Source organism: Xiphias gladius, chromosome 8 (assembly GCF_016859285.1).
Source record: "Xiphias gladius isolate SHS-SW01 ecotype Sanya breed wild chromosome 8, ASM1685928v1, whole genome shotgun sequence".
In the NCBI taxonomy this organism is placed as follows: domain Eukaryota; kingdom Metazoa; phylum Chordata; class Actinopteri; order Istiophoriformes; family Xiphiidae; genus Xiphias; species Xiphias gladius.
Window position 1 is genome coordinate 479,913 of NC_053407.1, and position 23,349 is coordinate 503,261.

The 23,349-nt window shown below is 40.0% G+C and overlaps 1 protein-coding gene across 3 annotated transcripts; it reads right to left on the reverse strand.

Annotated features, from left to right (window-relative positions):
* Positions 1-260: 260 nt before the first annotated feature.
* On the reverse strand, positions 261-16,291 carry tesmin (testis expressed metallothionein like protein). Of its 3 annotated transcripts, XM_040132118.1 has the most exons (13): positions 16,093-16,290; positions 15,262-15,494; positions 14,889-14,981; positions 14,474-14,564; positions 14,262-14,366; positions 12,154-12,277; positions 7,057-7,085; positions 6,850-6,926; positions 6,082-6,153; positions 4,811-4,913; positions 2,488-2,625; positions 1,616-1,713; positions 261-1,215 (listed from the first exon to the last, which is right to left on the reverse strand). In XM_040132118.1, the coding sequence occupies exons 2-13, from the start codon at positions 15,477-15,479 to the stop codon at positions 1,032-1,034; spliced, it is 1,332 nt and encodes a 443-aa protein (XP_039988052.1). In that variant the 5' UTR covers positions 15,480-15,494; positions 16,093-16,290; the 3' UTR covers positions 261-1,031. The 3 variants fall into 3 exon arrangements, with proteins under 3 accessions (XP_039988052.1, XP_039988053.1, XP_039988054.1); XM_040132119.1 differs by lacking the exon at positions 2,488-2,625 and having other exon boundaries at positions 1,616-1,752; positions 16,093-16,291; XM_040132120.1 differs by lacking the exon at positions 2,488-2,625 and having other exon boundaries at positions 16,093-16,289.
* Positions 16,292-23,349: the final 7,058 nt, after the last annotated feature.

A 23,349-nucleotide genomic window follows, 5' to 3' on the forward strand; every position in this document is an offset into this window, starting at 1 on the left:
GAAAGCTATGACCAGTTATTTTGTTCATGCAGTGTATCTCCCTGAAGAAAGATCACTGGCAAACGCTGCCCTTCCCTCATAGATCCACTCTTAAACTAAGACAACAGCACAGGTTCCCTGAAACTATTTTTTTCAAGGAAAAGAACTGTGAAGTACTGTGGGTTAAAAAAGAGGGTGCAAAAAAAAAAAATGCCAGTATGAAGTGGTTTGTGGTTAGGACCAGTGTATGGTAGGTAAGAAAATAAATCTGCACAGAACACTAGATGTCGATACTTTTATTTTGGAACCAGTTCAGCCTAGAAACTAAATTCTTCTCAAGGCTAATGTAGAAACAAATAAACATGTATACATATTTTAAATATCCAAAACAGGCCAACAGGTAACAATTGGAACAACAAGAATGAATAAGGTAAAGTTAAACATTTTTTACATTCATTCGATCATACAGATTGGTCAGTCTATGTTTTTATTATTTCTAAAGTACAAAGGGCAGTGACTCCTTATAGGGAATGTATAGTAGAAAGCACTGGAACGGTCCATTCACGATGCCTCTGAATGTTAAATGGTCAACAGTTTTAATTCAGAACTAGCGCAGCAACGCTGCTCTAAACGTATCATACAGACAACCCTCCAAAAATCCATTGTCCGTTTTGTTTTAACAATAAAACAGTAAAACTGGAAATTCACAGCACTCAGGAGCAAATCAACAAGAACCCAAGTTTTACATGGGCCAGTAAAGCTTTCTAAGCAAAGAATACAGACCTTAAAATAAAACTTAAACCCTGTAAATAAACATACATACACATGTCGCCACAAAAGCAAATAAACTGTGTCTAAGCTTCAGTCATTGTTTTGTGTATTGCTTTTGTCATGTGACAGGCTTCAAACTCCAGATTTAGAAAAATCTATAGTGAACTGTAAACGCTCCCAAACCCAAATACGCAGCTGAGAACACGGCTGAGCTTCGATATTAACCAGGTGAGGTTCGGGAGTACGACCCAAAGACGTCTCCACAGCGTCATTCTGAACTCTCAGTATGTACCGTGCTTGAACATGGCCTTGACAATCTGAGTGAGACAGTGACCGAACTCGCCCAGGACCATGTGCTCAGCCTGGGCGGGGCTCTGGTCCTCCCTCTCAGCCTCCTCAGCCTGGGCCAGCAGACATCCGCACACAGCCTCCACCACCACAGGGGTTATCACTGACACAGGCCATCTGGGGAAACACGCGGACACACATTAACACGACGGGCAACCCATTCCTGTGGGGCATTGGACCGTACACACTGTACGTCGGTGAGGCGGAGGGAGTGGAGCTTGACTTGACTCAGAATCAGGAAATAGGCCAATGGTCACTTAAACTCTCTAAACCTTTAACTTGATAAATAGCACCTGTACATCTTCAGCATAATAAATGCCCCTAAATTGCTATATAAGGTTACACGTCACTTGAGAACAAACTTTTTACGTGGTTGTTTGTATGGAGTCCATTGTTTCTACCTCTGACGTGGCAGTAGGTTTATCTAGTGCACTGGTAAGTTCAACAGCAGCATTACAGCTTTAAGGCTGACTGAGCTACTACAGCGGCTGAGATGTGTCAAATGTGACTGACTTACTTGTCCTTGACAGTCTTTTCTTTGAGACCCTTTTCGGAGCCATCGTCGTAGTTTCTACAGCCAACACATTTACAGCTGGAGGTGCACATGATGTTGGCCTGCACACAGACACAACAGGTTAACTCACTCTGAAGAAACTGTGGAAGAAGATAAACAAATGAAAGCAGGAGCAAAAATGATTGGAATGAACAAAGATGTTTGTAGTGACTAAACACCTGGTGACATTAACAGAGGATATGAAACACAAATCAAATAGATAAGAATGATGAACAAAAACTTTGAAAACCTGCCCATATTCTTCCATATCAATCATTTTGTATTTCAAATTATGTATTAATTCTCTGCCAGGCAAAAAAGGTCAATCCCCAAACAAAGTACTGAAGCCTGGGAGACCAGTCATGAACTCAGCTTGTGAGAAATGTACTCATTGTGTATGTAGTGAGAGTTGAGTTGTTTTTATTACTTACTTCAATAAAGTTGTAGCTTCCAGTAGTTGGAGCCAGCATCTTGGCGCCATTAGAAGGAGTGTAACACAACGCCGTGTTCATATCAACGGCACTGGAGTAAAATATATAGCCTCCCCAATTTTTTCAAAGTCTGACAAAAAAGTTGATTGTGGCTAGCTTTGATGCAGTGTGGTGCGTCACACCGCATTGGCCAATCAAACACGAGCAAACAATCCCTAAATACTGCCTCAAAGGAGTATAAAGCCCTGTGTTGCCAGTGAGGCTGCGTCGGTCTGAATGCCCCCTACGGTACCTCCATTTCGGTTTCAGCACTCAGACCTTTCGGCTGCCACTTGGTTTGTTTATGATTTCCAGAATATCTAAGTAAATCAGGGTCACTGTGTGTGTATGTGTGTGTGTGTGAACCTCATAGCACTCGCAGTAGTTCTTGAGGCAGCTGGAGCGTTTACAGTTGCAGCCTTTGTTGTGCCAACCTTTAACCTCTCCTGACTTCCCACCAGCAATCTTAGGCCTGAAGGCATCTGGGTTACGACCTAGACACGACTACATAATGGAAATTCCAGTGATGATTAGAGCGAGAAGAACTGGGAATGACCTGTTAAAACTGTTAATATTCCTCAACCGCCAATATACATGTATGTAATTAGTCAAATGTATTTGAAAATAATTTTTAATTTTGTGTTTTTTTTTAATGCATTGGCATCTCTACATCACATATCTGATCTGCACTTTTTTTTTTTTTTTTAGAAAGGATGAAGTCGGAACCAATAGGGTGGAGCTCCAGCCCTCTGGTCATGAGGTCTTTGTAGCGTCCAAAGGAATGAGATTACGAATATTAGTGGGCAATATGAAATGAACTTCCTTCAGAGGGCGTCAGGGCTCACGTTTTGGTTGACAACCTCAGATATCTGTAAGGAGCTGCCCCTTCACATTAAAAGGAACCAGTCGAGGTCAGTTGATGACGGAGGGCCTGGGAGGGAACATAGAGAGCTGAAGTCATGACGTCAGAGGCTGGCTGCTGTTCCACTTTGCTTCTGCTCCTCAGTGCAATCTCTCATTCAGGATTTCTTTGATTTTAGTCTTTCTGAAAAATGAAGCGTCTTCCTCTGGGTTTTTTTTCCATATTCTAAGACTAATCAGCTCCACTACACTAGTGGCTATTAGAAATTTAACCCTTTGTGATTTTCACAAAGTTAAAAAACGATTACTTTGTCAACACAGAAAACACTACAGCTCCCAATGAAAAACACTATAAGATCAGCACAGGGTACTTGCGTCATCTTAACTTGGTTTCATCCATATTCCTAAAACTCACCAACGCTCTCTTCTTTTCTACTTTCTACCTGGTATCTCTGCTCTGCTAAAACCGGTAGAGCGTTCAGTCCTCTGTCTGCTGTTATTACAGTCAGTCGTGTGCGAGCCCTGATGTTACGCCAGCTCATGAACGTCTTGGGAAATAGTGTTCGTTAAAGGATACATACATATAGACACACACACACACACACACACATTCAACCACAACAACGGCAACTGGTTTTAATGTTGTGGCTGATTGGTGTAAGTCCACACACTGTCCTCACAAGTGACGAAAACAGAAGTGTGTTCGGGACACACCAGAGTGTGAGAAAGAACATGTCTCCCCATGAGTGTTTTCCTGTAACGGTGCTGCTGGATCAGACCTGCTAATAGTGTGACACCTGTCACCTTGGCTGAAACACCAATTAGAACGATCAGTGCTGTCAGCCCTACTCACCATGTCTTACTGTCTGCTGCGGCTCAAACACCAGTCGATAGCGTTTCAGCTGTTACTGACTGATTAGCAGTCAGCTCACACTGCAGTCAACTATCCTGTACCAGCCCACAGCTGGATGATGATTAAATGTATCCCCAGTACCCTGCTTTACTTTTTCTTAAGCCTTAAGTGGAATGGGACTCCAGATGTGTTTTTCAGATTGTGCTAAGTTTTCTCAAAATCGTAATCGTAGCTCCTGCCCGCTAGCTGGACAGCTGACAGAATTTTTAGCTCTGTGATTCTTCTTGCCCATATACAATCACGGAAGTCGTAGTTAGCTTCCCCTCTGAGGAACTTTATGTACACAAGGTTGTACCTTTGACTTTTTATCGAATGCAGTTTCATCATTTGGACCGATGATTGAACCAGGAGAGTTTCATACCGATTGAAGCCAAAGAAGGGCTCTAACTGTGAGTCACGCAACGTTGTCTGTGGGAAAAATGAATGGGACTTTTACGCCTGGAACCAGGGGCACCAGAAATAGCCCCTCCCACTTCCCAACTCTATTGTGTAATTAACTAAATAACATTACTAATGATTTCTCTGACTTCTAAAGTTTACTTTGTAATATTATCACAAAACCTATTTCAGTTAGTGAAAGACCAGTGGTTCAGTTTCTAATGTGTGCATTGGTCACTCACTCACCATTCATTCGTATTATCATTCACTGACTGTCTACATTCATTGATTCTTTTCTTATCTCAATATATATGTCCTTGTGTGCTGATACTGTGTAATTATTTTTGTATTATTAGTTATTGTGTATCGGTTATTAATGTGTGGGGTCTGTTTCATTTAGTCTCTTTCCATTCATTAGTCGCTTAGTCTGTCCTATTCAAATATTCCCTGACATATTAAAGAGCTACTGTAAAGCTCCCCTGCCATACAGATACATTTGTAAAGTTCATGACGTTTTTTATCAAAAGCAATGCAAACCTTAATTGCCTTGTGACGCTTCAATTCGTGCTCTGCATTGTTGTGGCAGTTAGAGCAGTCACAGTTGCTGCACATCACTCCGGTGGCAAAACACTCACAGTATCTGAAAGAGATAATCCCACACAAATACATATTACACTCCATCAAACAACATAAAAATGTAAAGTGTGTGTGTTTGTATGTGTGTGTGCGTGCGTCCTCTGCTTCTCTTGTGTGTTTATGTGAAATAACAGTGAATTTGAGTGAAAGAGACAGACGAGAGTGTCTGTCGCAAATTACCATAAAGAGCGAAAAATGTAACACTGTATTCACTAAGTATAAAATTTCTGAATGAGCCCATCTGGTATGCATGAACTGCCACTCAGTGATATCCGATATCAGTTTGTTTTGATGCATGTTGTTGATATCTGGAGAGTAGTTAAGCGCAAATAAAAGTGTTTTTCTGCTGCTGTACTCGGAAAACTGGTTGATGGGAAGACGCTTTAGTCCGAGCAGATATAAAATACATAAATGTCAGCAAAAAAAAAAGATCAGAGATTGAATGACTCATGAAAGAAGGTGGGACATCTATAGTAAAACTTTTGCAGTTCTTTGACTAGATTATTTCTGTAAACAGATAAACAAAAAATCTAACAGAGAGACCTGATAAGTATTGCTGGCTGCTTCCTTGCACACGGCATTGGACCTGGGCTGCAGTGAGCCTTTAAAAGTCAGGTGGTGAGCCAAGAGCGCAGGTAAAATCATGTTGTAATGCATCTTTTAATTTGTGTTTCGCTCTGTCTGCCTCTCGTACTGTTTGGACCCAGCTATAGTCTCTCATCTTCTGTGTGTGTAGGATAAAAGACAGCCACAAATCTTACACCTGCTTTCCTCAGATGTTAAAAGTTCTTCTCCTGCAGTTGTCATTCTGCCGTAGTAAACCATGCACAGCAGGTATTTTTCAATATTTCGTGAATCTGAACGGGACAGCCTTGAAATGCATACTGCACTAGACCAAACACACGGTTATCAGCTGTGCCGCTGTGATTCCATTTTACAGATGTAAAACCTTGGTGTGAAAAAACTAAAGTCCTTAGTTAATATCACTCAAAGGGGGAAGTTGGTCGTTTATAGTAGGATGTTTTATGGTCATCTTTGACAGTGTTAGATACAGCTGAAGTGCAAACAACACAAAGAATAATCATGATGTCTCAGAGGCATGTTGACATGTTGACTACATCCTGCTATAACGATACTTGAAAATGCAAGTAACAACAAGATGGTCTGCTCACAGTTTGAGGCACTGGGATCTGGTGCAGTGGCAGGGTTTCCTGGACTTTGAATCACACAAAGTTCCAACAGCTCTACGGGGGTAAAAGGAGAGAATAACTTAACTGTGACCTCACTGAAAAACCACAGTGAGGTCTCCTGGTGCATTGTTTTATAATATGTATGACAACGTGCACACACAGGTTGTTAGTGAATGAGGCCCCATGTTGCCAGTTCCATTATACTACTGATGACGACTAAGCCTTTAAGGAAGCAAAAATGATTCTCATCAAATGAGATGAGTACAGTAATAAATACAGACATTTCACAAATAAGTGTAGATTGGAAACAGCTGGGATTGGTACAATTACCAGAACCTGCCTATTTCACATGTACTTGAAATTAAGCTGGTTTTGAAATGGAAGCCCAATATATTCATCTATCTTTTTCAAAATAAAATCAATTTGGTTCACTGTGTCGCAGAGACCTAAATTTTGATTTTACCATATTTTGGTAAAAATATGATTTCACCGTATGAATGGAAATGGAAATCATCCTGCAGGAGTGGTCTGAGAAGTTTCTAAGGGCATTCTGATACTTTTTCTACCATTAAAACTTGTCATTATAAGACTCTAATGTACATGTAGTGTTGTGGCTGACCACCGGCTTGGCGATGGAACCCTGTCCATGAGAAGCTTAACGCAGTTTGTATTTCGATTTCTTTGTTGTATTACTATGTCTGTATGGTGGAGGCAACAATCACATTTTGGATTCAGTTCCAAAGTTCTTACCGTGCTGGAGGGGCTCGGGGCTGCATGTTGGCTTTCTGATCTCTGGAATCGTACAGGGGACAAGCCATCTGGCTGGGCTGGGGAAGCAGTATATGAATGAATGAATGAAGTATGAATAACACTCTATGAATCAATAATGTAAAGATGGAGCTGGGGCCGGGGCCAGTTGATTTCTGGGTAGAAATGGAACAAACTTGGCTCTCCTACCTGGCTGGGAGTCCCCAACACACTCACATCTGTTGGACACAAAGGAAAAGATGATTACTACAGAAACCTAAATTTCATCAACAGATGTAAAATGTAAATGTACTCTCCCCGTGCTAGAATTTGGGTGAGCCATTTATGTGCTTCAGTTGTGCTATGAGTTCTCATAACACATTAAAATACATGAACTTCAGCTATCTGTGTATCATAATTGTTGCACACTTCTCTGGACTGAGGTTAATTCAGGTTCTGTTTAATTTGTTCTGTTTAGGTCCAGCAGCTGTTGGATCTGTTGGGATTGTCTTTCTTTTGACTTCTTATGGACTGGGGCATCTCAGATTCAAGAGTCCTTGCCGATTCAGGACAAAAGGCTCAAAAGCTGGCACAAAATCATTGGTAGTCGGCAGTTATTTACTTTTAAACATATTTCGCAATTAAAATCATAGTTTTGCTAATTTTATACTTTCATTTTGGCAAAGTTCTTGCATCCTTGTTTGTTTTAGGATAAGACGACATTAAAAAAACTGGTACATTTTTAAAGGTCGGCTTATTTTACGAAATGAAAAAAAAAAGGGGTGTTGTTTTATCTCCTCATCCAAATCCTTTCGTACTGAGTACGTACAGTATGTAGCATTATACACTGTAAGTATAACACTGAAGTGGATCCCACATTTGTTATTTTCAATATTTTCATCAGTCATCTGTCCAACATGAACAATATACTGCAGTTCAAATGTAGGTTTTACACAACAGCGACCCCTTGAGGCAGAACATACGTTGTAATGCCAATTGGCAACACCAGCAAAACTTTGTAAATTTTTGTTTAAAAAGCCAAAGAACTTCCTTTGCATCTCTCACTAATACACAGTGATGTATCACTAACCAGCTGGTGTACTGGCCGGGTAAATACACAAAGAAAATCAGAAATCAAAAATAGCCCACACTAGTTCAAATCCCTGTCACGTTTTGGCTGGAGATTTCAACAGGTTTTTTTGAAGAATGTGCTTATATTTAGAGCAGTAGATTAATGGAGCTTTCTGTCACCACTGAAACTTAGGTAATACCTTTGTACATGTATATGTAACCTTTATTAAATGAGATAATCTGACTGAGATCAAGATCTCTTTTGTGAGAGAGACCTGTGCAAAGCAGAGAGAAAGAAAAAAAAAAAACATAACCAAACAAAACAAAAGCACATATACATTAAAGCAGGGCTCCAGACTAACTTTTTCCACTAGTAGCACTGGTGCTCCCTATTGGAAATTTTAGGAGCGTCACTTAAATCAACATGTAACGCAACACATTCATATTTTTCCCATCTTGTATTACTAATGAATGCTTTGGTAATAAATAGACAATTTTTAAAAAAAATAACAAAGTGCTGTTTTATTTAAAAAGGAAAAGGTTACAAATTGAAGTAGCGCTTTACAGGAAAAATCCATTAATTTAAATAAAGCTCTTTTAAAATGGACACCACACTGCTGGCATAGGCACCGAAATTCCATCAATTCATCTGCCCTGCATAGTTTACGCTTCATACTGTTGTTGTGCTTTACAAGTGTTTCATGTTTTAAGTTTATGGCCAAGTTTTCCTACTTACATACAATATCTCAGCTACATAAACTGCATGAGCCATTCCTGTCAGAAAGAGTAGGTCTTTGCCTTTTTCAACACAAGATCAGCTGCTGATTCCACGTCTCAATTGTCAGAAATTTGGGACTGTAGTGGCACAGGAGGTGTCATCCACATGTAAATGGATATTATAAAACTGTGTTAGAGTGATGATATTGTTAATGTAGAGTGTAAATAGTAAAGGACACAACACAGAATCTTGTGGTTAACCCCTGGTTTATCCCAAGGGAGGTTGTCTTGGGACTATCAGTACAGATCGCCTTTGTTCTGTCAGACAAATATGCCGGATTGTGTAGCACAGTGCTCATCCATTACCAGTGAATGTATGGTATCATTTAGTACAGCTGCAGTGGCAGTAATTGCACCATCTCATGGTCTAAAGCCTGACTAAAACCTGTGGCTGGAGAATACTGTTACACTCTAGATAAGCATGTAGTCACATGTGAACCAGATTTTCAAGGATTTCTGCATGGGATTTTAGATACTGAATGATGACTGGTCATGTTATCAGTGGATCCACCTTTGTGCAGTGGGATGAGCTGAGCTGCATCCATACTGCTGGTATCCTGCTAATAATGATTGTTAGATTCAATATATGGGTAATGCAACTAGTGATAAAAGGAGCACTAAGAGTCAGGAGATAAGGATCTAGATTGTCTTTACCTGGTGGCTGTCTTAAACCTCCAAGTGCATTGAAGTACTGAAAGGCCTAAAGGAAAAAGTGCTGTTTGTGGCAGAGGGTAGAGTGGGTGTATCTCCTCCTGCTGGCTCAGGAGAGGAATGTGCTGCTGTGATATCAAGCTATCAAGTAAATGTTTAGCAGAGAGAAAATGTTGATTATAAGCTTTTGCAGTACTTGGTTTGTTTGAGATCGCACTGCTTTCACATTTTATTTGCAAAGGTAGTGGGGTTTAGGGGTTGTTCTTAAAGAGAAGCAATCAATCCAGTTGATATTTGAACTCAGCAGCAAAATAAATACACTCCTCTCTGCAGTGCTCCTCCAGAAGCTCCACCCCCAGATTCATGGACACAGATTGCCAAGGCAACGACACTAACAACTGGGCTAGCTGACCAAAAGAGAAATATGGCAGAATCCAGAGCGTCTTATACGGTGTGGGGGCAGATACTCCTTCTCATAGCTGAAGCAAAACAAACATAATATATACAGAATTTAAATAAACGGCATGCCACAGCACCCAAAACACGACGGAGTAAAAGCTATTGAGAGTTAGTTGTTTAGACTGTTTTTACAAAACTACAGTGACAGAAGACAGGACTGTTGATTTGTAGCTGGCAAACGGTGGCTGTAAAGACCTTTGCATTTTTATGGACAGATACCATGATATAAAACAAACGAGACAGCAGACTGTGGCTCCAGTTTCTGCTGCAAAGCTCACATTCAGACAGGACGAGATGGCTTCCCAGAGCCAGCACACCAGCTGCAGACAGCGATACTCACAACTCTCCTGCTACTATGGCTAACATCACAACAACAACATATCTTGGCAAACCAGAAAGTTTGCTGAATGTCCTCGGGCAAGTAATTTAACATTACAGGATACACAAATGTGACACAAGTACCTGCTTGCTAACTCACCAGATGGGATTAGCTATCAGAAACATTAGCAAATGTTAACGCGGCTCTTTGCCCTTGCCTGATCATAGCACTTCTTTTTTTCAGTTTTTGTTCTTCTGACCTTCTTCTCTTTGGCTGTTCCTCGGCCATTTCTCCTTCAGCACAATGCGATTATGTTGTGGAGTATATGCCGCCGTCACACAACTTCCGGCAGAGGTTCCTTTCATGCACTCGCCTTAACATTGCTGGTGGTCTCTCGTCTGCAGCCCCAATAAATCCCATTCAAATCTCCATACGGTCTGGTGGTGACAGAAGGGTAGACTGCTCCCTCTCCTTCCCCTGGTAATCCTTAAATTGGCACTATCCATTAGTATGTGCCAGATTTACCGTCTCTCTCTCCCACTGCCTCCTCTCCCCCACCTCCCCTCTTCTTCTTTCCCTTTTCCTTTGCACGAGCACAAACGCCCCCTGTTGCTGATTGACTGGAATAGTGTTGTGTGGCTCGGTCCGAGACACTTTGCTTCCCATTTACAGAGCCAGGGCTGTGTAGAAACACAGAATTTTTTTCAGCACACACACAGAATGGAAGGCTAACGGAGGAGATATTCATTGAATTTGACAAATAGTGTACTGGATTAGAATTGCTTATACCTTTAAGACTTGTTACAGTTTTCCAGAAAGGAAACTGCATTACCCTGGCATTTAGTAGACCAGCAGACCTAGCTACTGACCAGGCTTTATCTCTGCAGTGTTATGTTTTAGATAGTTCATGACAGAACTGTGGATCTGAATGTTTTGTTTCTTTTAACTCTGTGAGTCTTCAATGGAGCGTGACTATCAGCCCATCTGGGTAAAGAGCTAATTAACGGTCTGGGATGGAGCAGGTACTAAGTATGGGTGAGCTGTATAGGTCAAACAGAAATCTTTCCTTTGTAAAATGTCTGAAGTTCCTCTTGGTCACTGTACGGCCTTGACTAGTTTTCATTCTGCCATTCCTAATACAGGCTACTGCACAGTGATCACTGATGTCCTGAGCCAAGTCTCCAGCAGCTGTTTTCTTACAAGGTCTATTCGTGAGAATGAAATCAATCAGTGTGGAGTTTGATGGGTTGGTGGTTAGGTGATCAACTGGGGGGGGGGGCATTTTGATAAGATGATAGTCACCAGTGAAGCATAAATCCAACACAAGCTGTTTAAAGAGGGAATAGAAGCATTTAAAACCTTATTTGTGAGCCATGTTTCTGTAAGAACCCTTTAGTATAATTGTGACAAAGTGTAATTTGGGCAGGAGGCTCCTTATATCAAAGTGGATATAAGGAGATTTAAGACAGCGGCGAGTTTCAAATTCAGACATGCCGATATTGTTCAGAAGGAAATTCAGGTGCTTGTATTTTAAGTGTTTGTAATACAATTATGTTATTATGGTCACTTCCTTCTGGGATGTCGGGTTGTTTTGTCCGAATTCTATACATTTCTCTCTTTAGCAGAGGACTGAGGGTTACCTCCAGGCCAGGAGGAGGAGCTATTGACTGAAACAGGGCTACAGGATACAAGCTGTAGGGGAGATCAGTGGCATCATATTTAACCTGGTGCGATAAGGCAGTAATGAGTAATGAGAATGTGGTGTGGAGGCAGCATATATCAAAAAAGTGAAATGAAACCCAGCTCTATTAGCTTTAGTCATTCATGCTGTTGAGTAAATGTAATCACACTGTCATTTAACTGGAGATCCAGCAGGAGTTTCTCCTCTGTGATGCTGCTGTTAAGGTGATCTGGTGGAGGGTTTCAGAACACAAAGAGACACCAAACTATGATCCTTCTTCTTTTGTTACCTGCCCATTGATGCGTCTGACTTCATTTTATACCTGGCACACAACTAAACTGAAACTAACCTTTCCCTTGAGCTGGGCAATCGTCTCTGTGTGTTGGTGCAGATTCCAGGGTAAGGAACCAAGGTCTTGGCTCACAGTGGTTAACCAGCACAACCTGTCCACCTCCACTCACACTACACACCAACTACACAGACAAGAGAAGATTTTAATAATTGGTTGATTATCGAAAGTAAATCAGAAAATGAATTGGCAACTATTTTGATCATAAATTAATCACTGAAGTCAACTTTCATGCAGACATACCAAACATTCTCTGGTTCCAGCTTCTCAAATGGGAGAATGTGCAGATTCTCACCTTGAACTGTGGGAAACTAACTTTTTATCTGACATTTTAAAGGATTACTTGAGAAAATAATCTGCAATTTAACTTGTGATGAAAATAATCATTAGTTGCAGCCCTACTTTTATCATCATACTTCATATTAGAAATGACATAATTAACATTTCTAATATGAAGAGTAAAAGGAGAATGTGTCTTGCCAAAACACAAAACACAAAAACACAATTCCATATTCCCTATGTATATATAATATTTTTGTTCTCTAATTCTTCCAATAATTGGTTTTAGTAATCTATTATATTAGTCTATTCATTTTTTAAAAAAACAGATTTAGTGAATCCCTCTGTTTTTTTGCTTTTTCTTTTTTTTTGGTGCCACCACTCAGCCTGATCACGTTGAAATTTCTGTAGCTTAAAGGTGAAGTCATGTTTTTTTTCCCACCACAACCTTCCTTGTGACTGTAAATTCCGTGTCTGCTATTTTCACGCCTGTTTTTCAGACATGGAAAATTTTCCACACATAACTGACTGTTGCAAAGTGCATGAACTTGGAAAATCCTGTTGAAAATATGTATCAACATCTGTTAACATACGGTATCTCCTCCTATTACTTGCATAACTCTCCGAATACCAGGGGGTGGATTTAGGGATTTGCACAAAACAAATACCACGAACTCTTGAGATGTAGCCATTAAAGTCGGGTGAAGTCAAGTGAGGTATTTACACTTTACTTAACAAAATTTACTTTTATGCTGCTTTATATGTCTACATGACTACATTTGCATATTAACATTTAAGACATATCAACTGATAAAATATGATGCATCATTATAGATTAAACTACCCAGTAGTACATGAGGTAGTTCAAATTATAATGTTAAAGTTAACATTAAAATGATGCTTACATGTTGACGTAAGCATCATTTTAATGTATATTCATAATAATACATAATAAAATAACAAGTAAAACTTTGAATGAAGTTCTTTGAACAGTAATGGAGTATTTCTATATTGCAGTAGGCATACTGACAATGATTGCTACAAATAGCACTTTGAGGGTATTTTGTAAGTTATTGCAGGGTATAAATGAGTTAAAATGGTAACATAATGTTACATTTAAACATCATCACCACCCCTTTTAGTTCAGTTCCCAGGCAGTTGCCTATCTTGCCTCATGGTAAAGTCCACCCCTGTTGAATGCATATCCAATTAGGAGAGAGGCCGACCTTGTAAGCTCTCAATAAAATGATATACAAACTGCTACCCCTGGCTGGTGTACCTGTTTGATACATACACTGAATGTGTCTGGGACAGAATGTGTCACATTTGAGCTGAGAAAAAGAACATCCAAAAGCCAAAGGCCTTAATAAATCCGTTGCTATGTTTCTCAGAATGCTTTTTGTCTGCTCTGAGATGAGGCCTGAAACTGTTGCTTTCACATCACAGAGTTCTTTGCTTGGACCAATTCTATTCACCTTATATATGCATGCCTTAGACAATATTATCAGGAAACAATCCATAAACGTCCATTGTTATGCTGATGATACCTCATTGTATTTGTCAGTGAAGGCTGATGAAACCAATCAGTTAGCTAGACTTCAAGCAAAATTCAAGTTTTGTGCTTTCTCGTCTCTCTCCTCTCTCCTCATGTTGCTTTCTGCAGGTAATGCTGCCTCTTGAGCTGCAGAGTCTGGATCTGTGACCGTGGGCCAACTATTGCCCCCCTGATCCTGCTCAACACCCACTGCTTCTATTCAATAATTACTTGAGATCTATTCATATTTCTTGAATAAAAAATCTGTTTCCCTTGTGCTGACGGTAGAACTTACAGGCTGTGTGTTGTGGGATGTGATTTCAGTCAGTCCCTCCTGAACCTGCTGATTGGCCATGGCTTGTGGTGCGAAGATGCTGGCAACAGGGATGTGTAAGTCCTCCTAAAAACACACAAGACACACCCACACACATAAAAACAAAGCAGAAATGTATAAATTCTGTATTACTCCACGGAAACAGTTACATGATTCTTAGTGTTTGAACTCACCAGCATCATACTGCAGAGAACAGGTTCACTAGTAAACCAAGGAGCAGAAAATGAGCTGTGATGGCTGCTGTCTGGTGGACCAAGGACAGGGCTGAGGAAACCAAGGATTCCTGAAGTCACTTTACCATTCCAAGCACATAATTTCCCTCCCACATATCACAAAACTGGTACATTTCAGGATGCTCTCGGCCCATTTATCTCAGTGTCCCTGTGTCATTTTTAAGATCGACACCAGATGACGCAAAAGTAAAAACAGTCGTAGTTCAAAAGTTGCTGAATGGCACAAAGGATTTATCATCTGTTGGAGACATTATGATTACTGGTACCTGACATTTTGTATAATTTATTCAGTTAATGGACTCCAACATGCTAGAGTGGAACACATGCCATACTTGTACAGTGAATGTGGACTTACCCAGTGAGCAGGTGACACTGATTCGATTGGTGCTCCAGGAGGTTGTCTGGATAAGTCGTCTGACACTGAGCGGACTGACATGGACAGTGGAACCTGCAAACAATTCTTCAGTCTTAGCCGGGCAAAAATTTACATCAACTGTTTAGAGGTTTGGTTAAAGCATTTGAAACAATTTGTATAGTGCATGGAATTCTTGAGCGTTTTTGTTTTAAAAATAGGGTGGGGTCAGGAATTTCGTGCAACAGTATGGCCCAAATAGGACAAAAATATATGGCCAGTGAGTCATTTTGGTACAGAAACTGGAAAAGAGGAAACACTTCCAAAGCATACAAATGATCGAAGTAAGAAAATAGTGAATGAAAGAACATTGTACCTCAAACTGAGAGGGTCCACCATTCCTGGCTGGATAGTATGCTGGTGAGCACGGGTAAGTATTCCTGGCACACTGGCATTTGAAGGGGGCCCCGCCCAAAAAGGGGTCCCTGCAGGGCCAGGGTGGACAATACCGTCCTTCTCAGATAAAGGGTCATCAGTGCCAGTATATTCCTGTTTTATTTGTGCTGTGCTCAGCTCTGTTGCAGGTCTGTCCATCCCGCCAGCATGTACCTGTTTTCATCATACATTAGTGAGATATGAAGATGGTAGTTGATGATAGGATTTTGAGCTTTATTTGGTTTAATTATCTTTGACGGTAATAGAATGGTTTGTACTGACTTTAATGGAAGGGACCTTACACGGTCCGAGTTAATCCTGTTTTCTTTGTCTAATGACACTATTCTCTTCTACCCTGTTTCATTTTTGATGAAACCACCTCTAAATTATTCTTTAACTTCTGATCCTCCAACCCTCAATGTGACACGCAGGCGGTCAGACTGCTCTCATGTTTTCACTACACAAATTTGCACCAACATTTCTGTGGAGTTTATTTGTTTTCCTCCAAACACTATGACAGTATTGTAATTATGATTTTCTTTCTTCAAGTGACCGCCCCTCCCCCGCTAAATTGGCTTTAACCTAACCAGTCAGCACTTAGCTATTAGCCTAACGCTATCTAGTTTAACGTTAGATTAGCTACATTTTAGCTACACGGTCTACATTTTGTTGATTACGTTAGCTCATTAACGTATTAGCCTAAAGTTTGATGTTTAAATGTTTAATTTTAACCGAACGGTGGCCCCAATAAAAAGGGATCAGTTTACATTACCAGTTCGTTCACTCCGGAGTGACCTAAATTAAAAACATGAAACTCTGTGATGAGATGGAAATAATCTGCGGTTCAGCTTTTTTCCGTTAGGGTGCTCTCGTTTTGGCAGAAACGTGTCAGAAGTCTAAATTGGACTACTTATACACAAGTGGCTCGTCTCACATACTGCTCTCAGAGGTGAATAAATTGAGCGCACCGTTGTTATGGCCTTCAGACTCGAGTGGTACCTTAACCCACTCAAAAATTGTCCAAATAACGAGAACCTATTGAGTAAAGCAATACGAAGGAGAACGGGCGACCTTTTTCCGATTTGCTGACATAGGTTTATGAGAACGTGAACATGTTTAACTTTTTGACTTTCCTGTTTTACCGTACCCGTTTTGCTCTGTTGATGGGATAGTGTTGTATTTCCTATTGTTGCATTTTCTAAAGTTTGTTCTTTGAATAACTAACTCTTCCTGTGATTGTATAAGTGTTTTATTGAGAGCAAGAGCTCCTTAAGTCATAATGTCAAAATAGTATGTGCTTCATGCACATTTTCATCTATTATATATTGTCTATTTTGTTATTATTTCCCAAAAAACTTGCTTCTTCTAAATTAGTGGTCATGTTTACGAGCAGATATGAAGGCAGCATCAATCCAGCTAATTGCATGCACACACTGTGACTTTCAAAGTTGAGAGATTTCTGAACTATCCACACTACACAACTTGTTGTCTTGTCGTCGAGAGTCGCGATACTATGTGCGATGATTTTTAAAAAAATAACTTTTATTGATTATTTATCAACATTTTTTGAGGAACAGATTTTGTCCAAATTTCACAAGTCTTTGGGGACTGTTATACAATATAGACAAAGAGTTAGAAAAGAAAGAGAAAACAATGATTATTTGGTTCCATGTCAGAAATATGCATAAAGAGAAAAAGAAGAGATTAAAGTAACACACATGAACCCACAAGAGAGGTTTACTTAATCGCTTATAATATTAAAGAGTTTGTATAAAAATTAATAGTTTTGTTCAATTTTTTATTACAGGTTTTTAAATGTGATAGTGTTTGACAAATTATGCTTAGAGCTGTCTTTTTAACTGTAATATAAGACGGAAACTTCTTCAAGAATTTCATTATACAAATGTAGAATTTGTCTAAAACAATGAGCAAATGAACGTAATACAACCTTCATTGCAGGGGGAGTTGGGACTGTTGAATATTAATAATAAATCCTGTTCTTTAGGTCACAACCGGTCACAACACTTTTCACACCACTGGATTTGGACTCCCCAATGGATCTCAATATTTAGCCTGCCAGATTTCTTTCATGCGTCTGCGATGCATTGGCAACTCTCTCGGATCGAATCTTTGAACAGGTCACAAAAAGCGATTGAGCGCCGATTTGCCTCTGATTGGGGGCTTTTCTCCAAAAACTGTCAGAAACTGGAAAATCAGGGCTAAAATGATGATGATATGCTAAACTCCAATAATGGCTTATCACAGTGTAGTTGTTGGTATGATGGTGTTCCTTATTCTACATTGGAAGGCCAGAAACCATATTGCGAATGACCAAGAATTCAAGACATGTATACAACAGTTAAATGGGAAACAAGCTGTTATTTGCATCCAAGAGACAAGGCTGAAACCACATTTGGACTTTAATATTGAGGGATACAATATAATGAGACAAGGTAGGGATGGTGGTCAGGGAGGGGGATGTGTTGTCTTCATCAAAGAAGAAATGTCTTATGGTAAGGTATTCATTTATCACAATATTGATCCAAAAGTATTAGGTGTAAAGCTTTGGGTAGATAAAAGAAAGATTGTTGTTATAAATCTATATAATCCCTGTAAAAAACTCAAACTAGAAGAATAAGGAAGTTTGAACTCAATGCTCATGGAGTTAAAAGGATTAGTTTGTTTGGAATTTTGGTAGGGCAATTTGGGAAACATTTACTAACTGCTGTGACTCAGAGATTGGTAAAATAGATGTCAGGACATAGTGACGAAATAAATGAAAATATTACTACAGCTATAATTAAATGTGCAACTCAACTATAAGTAGTAAAAGAGTTACTGTGGTAACGCAGTGGAATTTGGAATATAATCAGAATTTTAAAAAAGATGAATTCCCTACAGAATTTACTAGAGAATAAAGAAGCTCAAGCATTGTAAGGAAACCATAGATAACATGGGTGTTGGGGGTAAAGTATATAATTGGATCATGAACTTTTTTTGGTCAGTCTATTGGGGGACCCATTTTCAGAGAGGTATATAGTTGAGAATGGAACGCCTCAAGGTAGTATAATTACCCCTCTTCTCTTCTCCATTATGATAACGGCTATATATAAGCCGGTAGGTCCAGTCACTTTTTGCAGACGAAAAGGGGTAGGAATATAGAATATGTTGTGAAAAAAGTCCAGGGGGTGATCACTAAAATTGAAAACTGGTCTCTGAGACAGGGGTCTAAGTTATCTGTAGAAAATTCAGAAAGACGAGCCAAGAGTCTTTTTAACAAACAAAAAAAAGGAGAAGGTTTTTGATTAAAACCTTATGGTGAAAGATTAAGGAAAATCAAAACTTTGAAATTCCTAGGAATATGGGTGAATGACAAGGTCCCATGGGAAAAAAAGAGGATGAATTTAAGAAAATCTTGAATATCATGATATGCTTCACAGAGAGTGTGTGGGGAGCTGATAGAGTTGCTTTAAAAAATATTTGTACAGCTTTATTTGGGTCAGTCCTAGACTATGGTTGTGCTGCATGTTCATCCATAAAAAGGTTAGACTGAATCCAGGCTCAGGCATTAAGGTTATGTTGGGGGCAGTCAACAGCGTTGTCAGCACCACAGGTAGAAGTTTGGGAAATGCCTCTTCTTTTAAGGACGTAGAAAATGGCCAATTATTGGGCAAATTAAAAATCTATGATATATATGGGACAGATGACTCTGGTCCAAACTCCAACATGGTAGGTGGCGGTAAAGCATCGAAACGCTGGGGGCAACCTGCCATAAAACAGGGAACGAAGAAAACCCTCGTAATGCTACCGGCTTGGTCGGCTAACTGAAGCTCAGTGGAGGGACGGTGCGACCATGAGCGTGTGTCTGTGCAAATCCGTGCTGGTAACGGGCTCCACCAGAGGAATAGGACTGGAGCTGGTGAAAGAGCTGGCCAAAAGCAGCAGAAGACCCCCGACCATCATAGCGACCGCCCGCGATCCAGCGGGCTCCACGGTAATGAACATCGACGTAAAGGTGCCGAGCACATCAAGTTGACGCGGGTCCTCACAGTAACTTGTCTATTGAGCGAAGGCTGCGCCAGACTCCATCCAAAACCTCCTCTTTTGTTCCAGTGGCATGTGTCGATTGTGAGGGATTTGCCACTGTCGGGCTTCGGTGAGCCGGTCCCGTTTCACTGCACCTAGAGCCAGTGTTGACGAGCGGACGACCGCGCACTCTGCTCCACCGGTTGTAGTTGTGAAACCGAAGTGTCAATCACATGGTTTCTGTGCAGGCACGTTGAGTACAAGCGTGAAATACGGGCTCGTGTGTGTATACACATCACACACCTGGTGGTAATTCAAATCAGGGACTTCATCAGCGAGTCACCAGGGTGCCCCTGAGTTTCTCACGATAACTGAGCAGCAGAAATAGTTGAGAGATTACACGTGAGGGTGAAAAGCTAGTGGAACAAAAACCTGAACTCATGCGTTTACATTTTCAGTTGTGTAAAAAATTCCCACCCTTGGGCTGCACTTGAAGCCACAGAAAAAAACAAAACACTTTGTTTATGCTCCTGCCAATTTTGTTTTACCGGACTCCATTTACCAGTACAACTACAACTCAGTCATTACAACCTCTTGAGTCGCTCACAGCAACTTGCCAAAGATGCTCTCTCGCATCACAAAGCGACGAATCTGCACTCCGCGACCTTTGCGACGCTTTCTTCGAATCTTATGGAAAACTTGCACTCGTAGGTGTGGAAGCGATACAGCAAAGCTGGGGGGGAATCAGAAATTAGAAGACAAAGCGCTGTTTTGCTCTGCCTCCCCTATGTCTGCTAAATTAGGTCCGCTACAGCACACCGAGCCAGGGTAAGCGTCTCCCATGAGTTTAGCTTTGGTACATTAGTACTCTGATCAAGGAATAAATAAAAAACGCGCGCCGCCATCAAAACCTCACATTCCCTATAACGTGTGGAAACAAAATGAGAGTGAACGTGCACTTTGGCAAACGTTAACTATATTAAATGACAAGCCATCTAGTATAAATACTCTGATCAATATTAAGATACAGTGGTGGTTTCAAAGGCTTCAGATGACACTTCAAAGTTCTATTACAGAAGACCCACCTTGCATGGTAGCTAAAGTTAAGTTTTATAAATCAATTATTGAACTATTACTAATTTTATCTTCGTTTGCTAGCTGATGTTAAGGCTAACATTGGCTCTAAACTTGCAGCACTGTGACTGGTGATTGTGCTTCTATTATTATTTAATGATCAATCCTATTTTCACACATCAGAGCCATTGTGAAGAGGACCACTAATTATTGCAGATGGGATATGACTACACGTTATAAGGAATGTGAGGTTTTGGTGGCATGCCTTTATTTACTCCTATATCACAGTTCTATGGAGTTTCTTCCCTATCTTGATTCATGAGCGTGGGCTTTCATTTTGAGAGCTTTATTTCTTCATTTCATGTTCAGATTTTGTTATGCTTTCCTGCATAACACAAATGTGTTATTTGCTGCACAAATGTCCTGTGCTTCAGTTTGAGCCCTTCTCCTCGAACTCAGGCTGCTTCTGTGCGCTCCCGAAATGTCTGCCCTGAGACTTCTGCTCTCAGTCTCGGATTTTTGTGAAATGACCCTGTCAGGATTCCCCAACCAACAGAACTGCAGGTTTGACACTGACCAATGGAATAGTAACTGCCTCGTTGCGGGTACGCTCGCTTTACTTCTTACAGCATCACTTATTGGCAGTTACGGTTTAACCAGGTTCAGTGGATCACTTGCCAGCATGGAACGCCAAAGTCAAGAATGACAAGTAGGTATTTTATTTTAACCGTGTTATTACTTTCTTCAAATTTAATTGGTAAATTCATATTTGCGGCATGGGAATCCATCCATGATAATATGCTGGGCTTTCAAATGTTAATTAAATTTAATTATGCGAACACTGTTGCTAGGCAGCAAACAACAAAATGGACGCTAACATGTTTTTACATGTTTTGGTTTCTCTGTTATCTGCATTTCAGTGTTTATGAATGGGAAAAGTATCTATGCTTTTTAAGATGAAAAATACTTTAGAAGGATGCACAACAACACACGTTTGTATCAGTTTCATTTTGAGCACTCTTCTGCCAGCTGGTTTCCAAAATGGCGGAAACTAAAAGAAACGTGAGTTGTTGTGCATCCTTCAAAACAACTTTTCAGTTTTGTGTTGCCGCTCGTAATGGTGTTTTTGGTCTGTATATACTTTCTTCATTTTGGAGAAGTACACTCCCAGTGAAGTTCTTGTTCTCACAACAGGGAAGGAGTTAATGGTCTCAAACTTGGTGGATGTATCACACTCACAAGGACAAACAAATACCACTTTATAACCGAAACGGTTTAATCAGCAGTCAAAATGTGACATGAAAACTAACATGGCTCTGTGGACATTAATGGTTTTATAGCATTAAAAAGTAGAATGTAGCATACAGCCCAATGTTTCAGCAAACTTTCATTTACCTTTAAAGAGCTACCGATTAGTTTAGTATCATTTGGCATGAAATCTGATACTGAATAAAGCCCACTATTTTTTCCCATCTGTAGTTGTGTGATGAGTTGGATCATATCCACCCAGCAACGGGAAACGCATGTCAGCGATTCATTGGAGGCCTGAACTGTATTGTACCAAAAGTGCTTCATCTGGCTCAAGGAAATCCCCTCGCAAGATCCTGGAGGGTCTAATGAAGGCAGTCTAGTTAGTCCACAATTCTGAAATTGGAGAAAATTACCATGGAAATGGGCCATTCCATGGAAAAGTTGTTCATGTGCAGAAACTGCAATCCGCAGTTAAAAATGTAAATTTTTCAAGTTTACAATTAGATGTCAGTAAGGTACAAAGGCAGTAGGTCCCATTGACTGAATGATGGAGTGTTAATTATTTCCCTCAGATATAAACCAGTCCAAATTAGGAAGCATCTCGGTCATTAAACAATGTATTCTGTCACATAGTTCTAAAGATACTTTACCACTTCATTGGTAACTTGATGAATAAATGTCTTCTTATTGACTGATTTTTTTTAATTTATTTATTTATTTATTTATTTATTTTTAGGCTGTTTTTTCCTCATGTTTGCAGAATATTAAATTGAAGCTTTGAAATTTTATTTTCCTCCCTTCTGTGGAATACCTAGGGGACTACTTCATACTAATCTGCCACACTTGCTTGCTTAGAAGTTGTAATTACTTCAGAAACCTTGGGACTCACCTGTCCTGAGTTCTGTGGAAAAAAAGTCCTGGTTAGAGTTGCAGCTTGCTGTCTTATCTGAAGGAAACTGGAATATGATCTGTTATTTTTCTAAATGATTGTAGGGACTGTTAACCCTAACCACCCAAGCATATTCTAATGTCTAACCTAAAACTGACATCTGCATTGGACCAAATATATAATACTTACCTATATAACTTGACCACCAAACCAAAGTCTTATTTTCTAAATGTCATCATGTTACAGGAGTGGTAAAATTGACACTTGACACTTAATGTTAAACCTTGTTTGAATGGATTTAGCTGGTCATTTTAATCTATATCTACGCAATAGCAGGAAGCTCATAATTAGCATTGTAACAACCCTATCAATATCCATCACGGCAAGAACAATGAACAGCATTACAACAGCCTTACATGCATTAATATACAGCTCTGGAAAAAATTAAGAGACCACTGCAAATTTTTCTGAAATAAGCATCTCTACATGTATGACAGCCATTCCATTCCAGTGTCTGTTGAATACCAACACAAGCAAACCTCAATATACTTAATGAGGTACTGATTAGGTGATCACCTGAACCAAATTTTATTTAACGAGGAAAAGTATAAAAACTACTGCTGTGGTCATCACGATCCTCTTGCAATAGGACCAGCTGGTTGGCAAAAACAGTACTAGGAGTACCTCAAAAGTAATTGTTCTCTAAGCATTTTGACAACATTACAGTTGGTTGGATAATTTATTCTATGAATCAATGATTTGTCTTACTGGTACACTGGCTGCCTTAAC

What these genes read in the sequence shown, in the direction of transcription:
- tesmin (XM_040132118.1), bottom strand. Translation starts at nt 15,479, where the DNA reads ATGGACAGACCTGCAACAGAGCTGAGCACAGCACAAATAAAACAGGAA. An exon ending in CAGTGTCACCTGCTCACTGG is followed by an intron (nt 14,565 to 14,888) that starts GTAAGTCCACAT and finishes TGGTTTCCTCAG; the next exon opens with CCCTGTCCTTGGTCCACCAG. An exon ending in CCCCGAGCCCCTCCAGCACG is followed by an intron (nt 6,154 to 6,849) that starts GTAAGAACTTTG and finishes TTACCCCCGTAG; the next exon opens with AGCTGTTGGAACTTTGTGTG.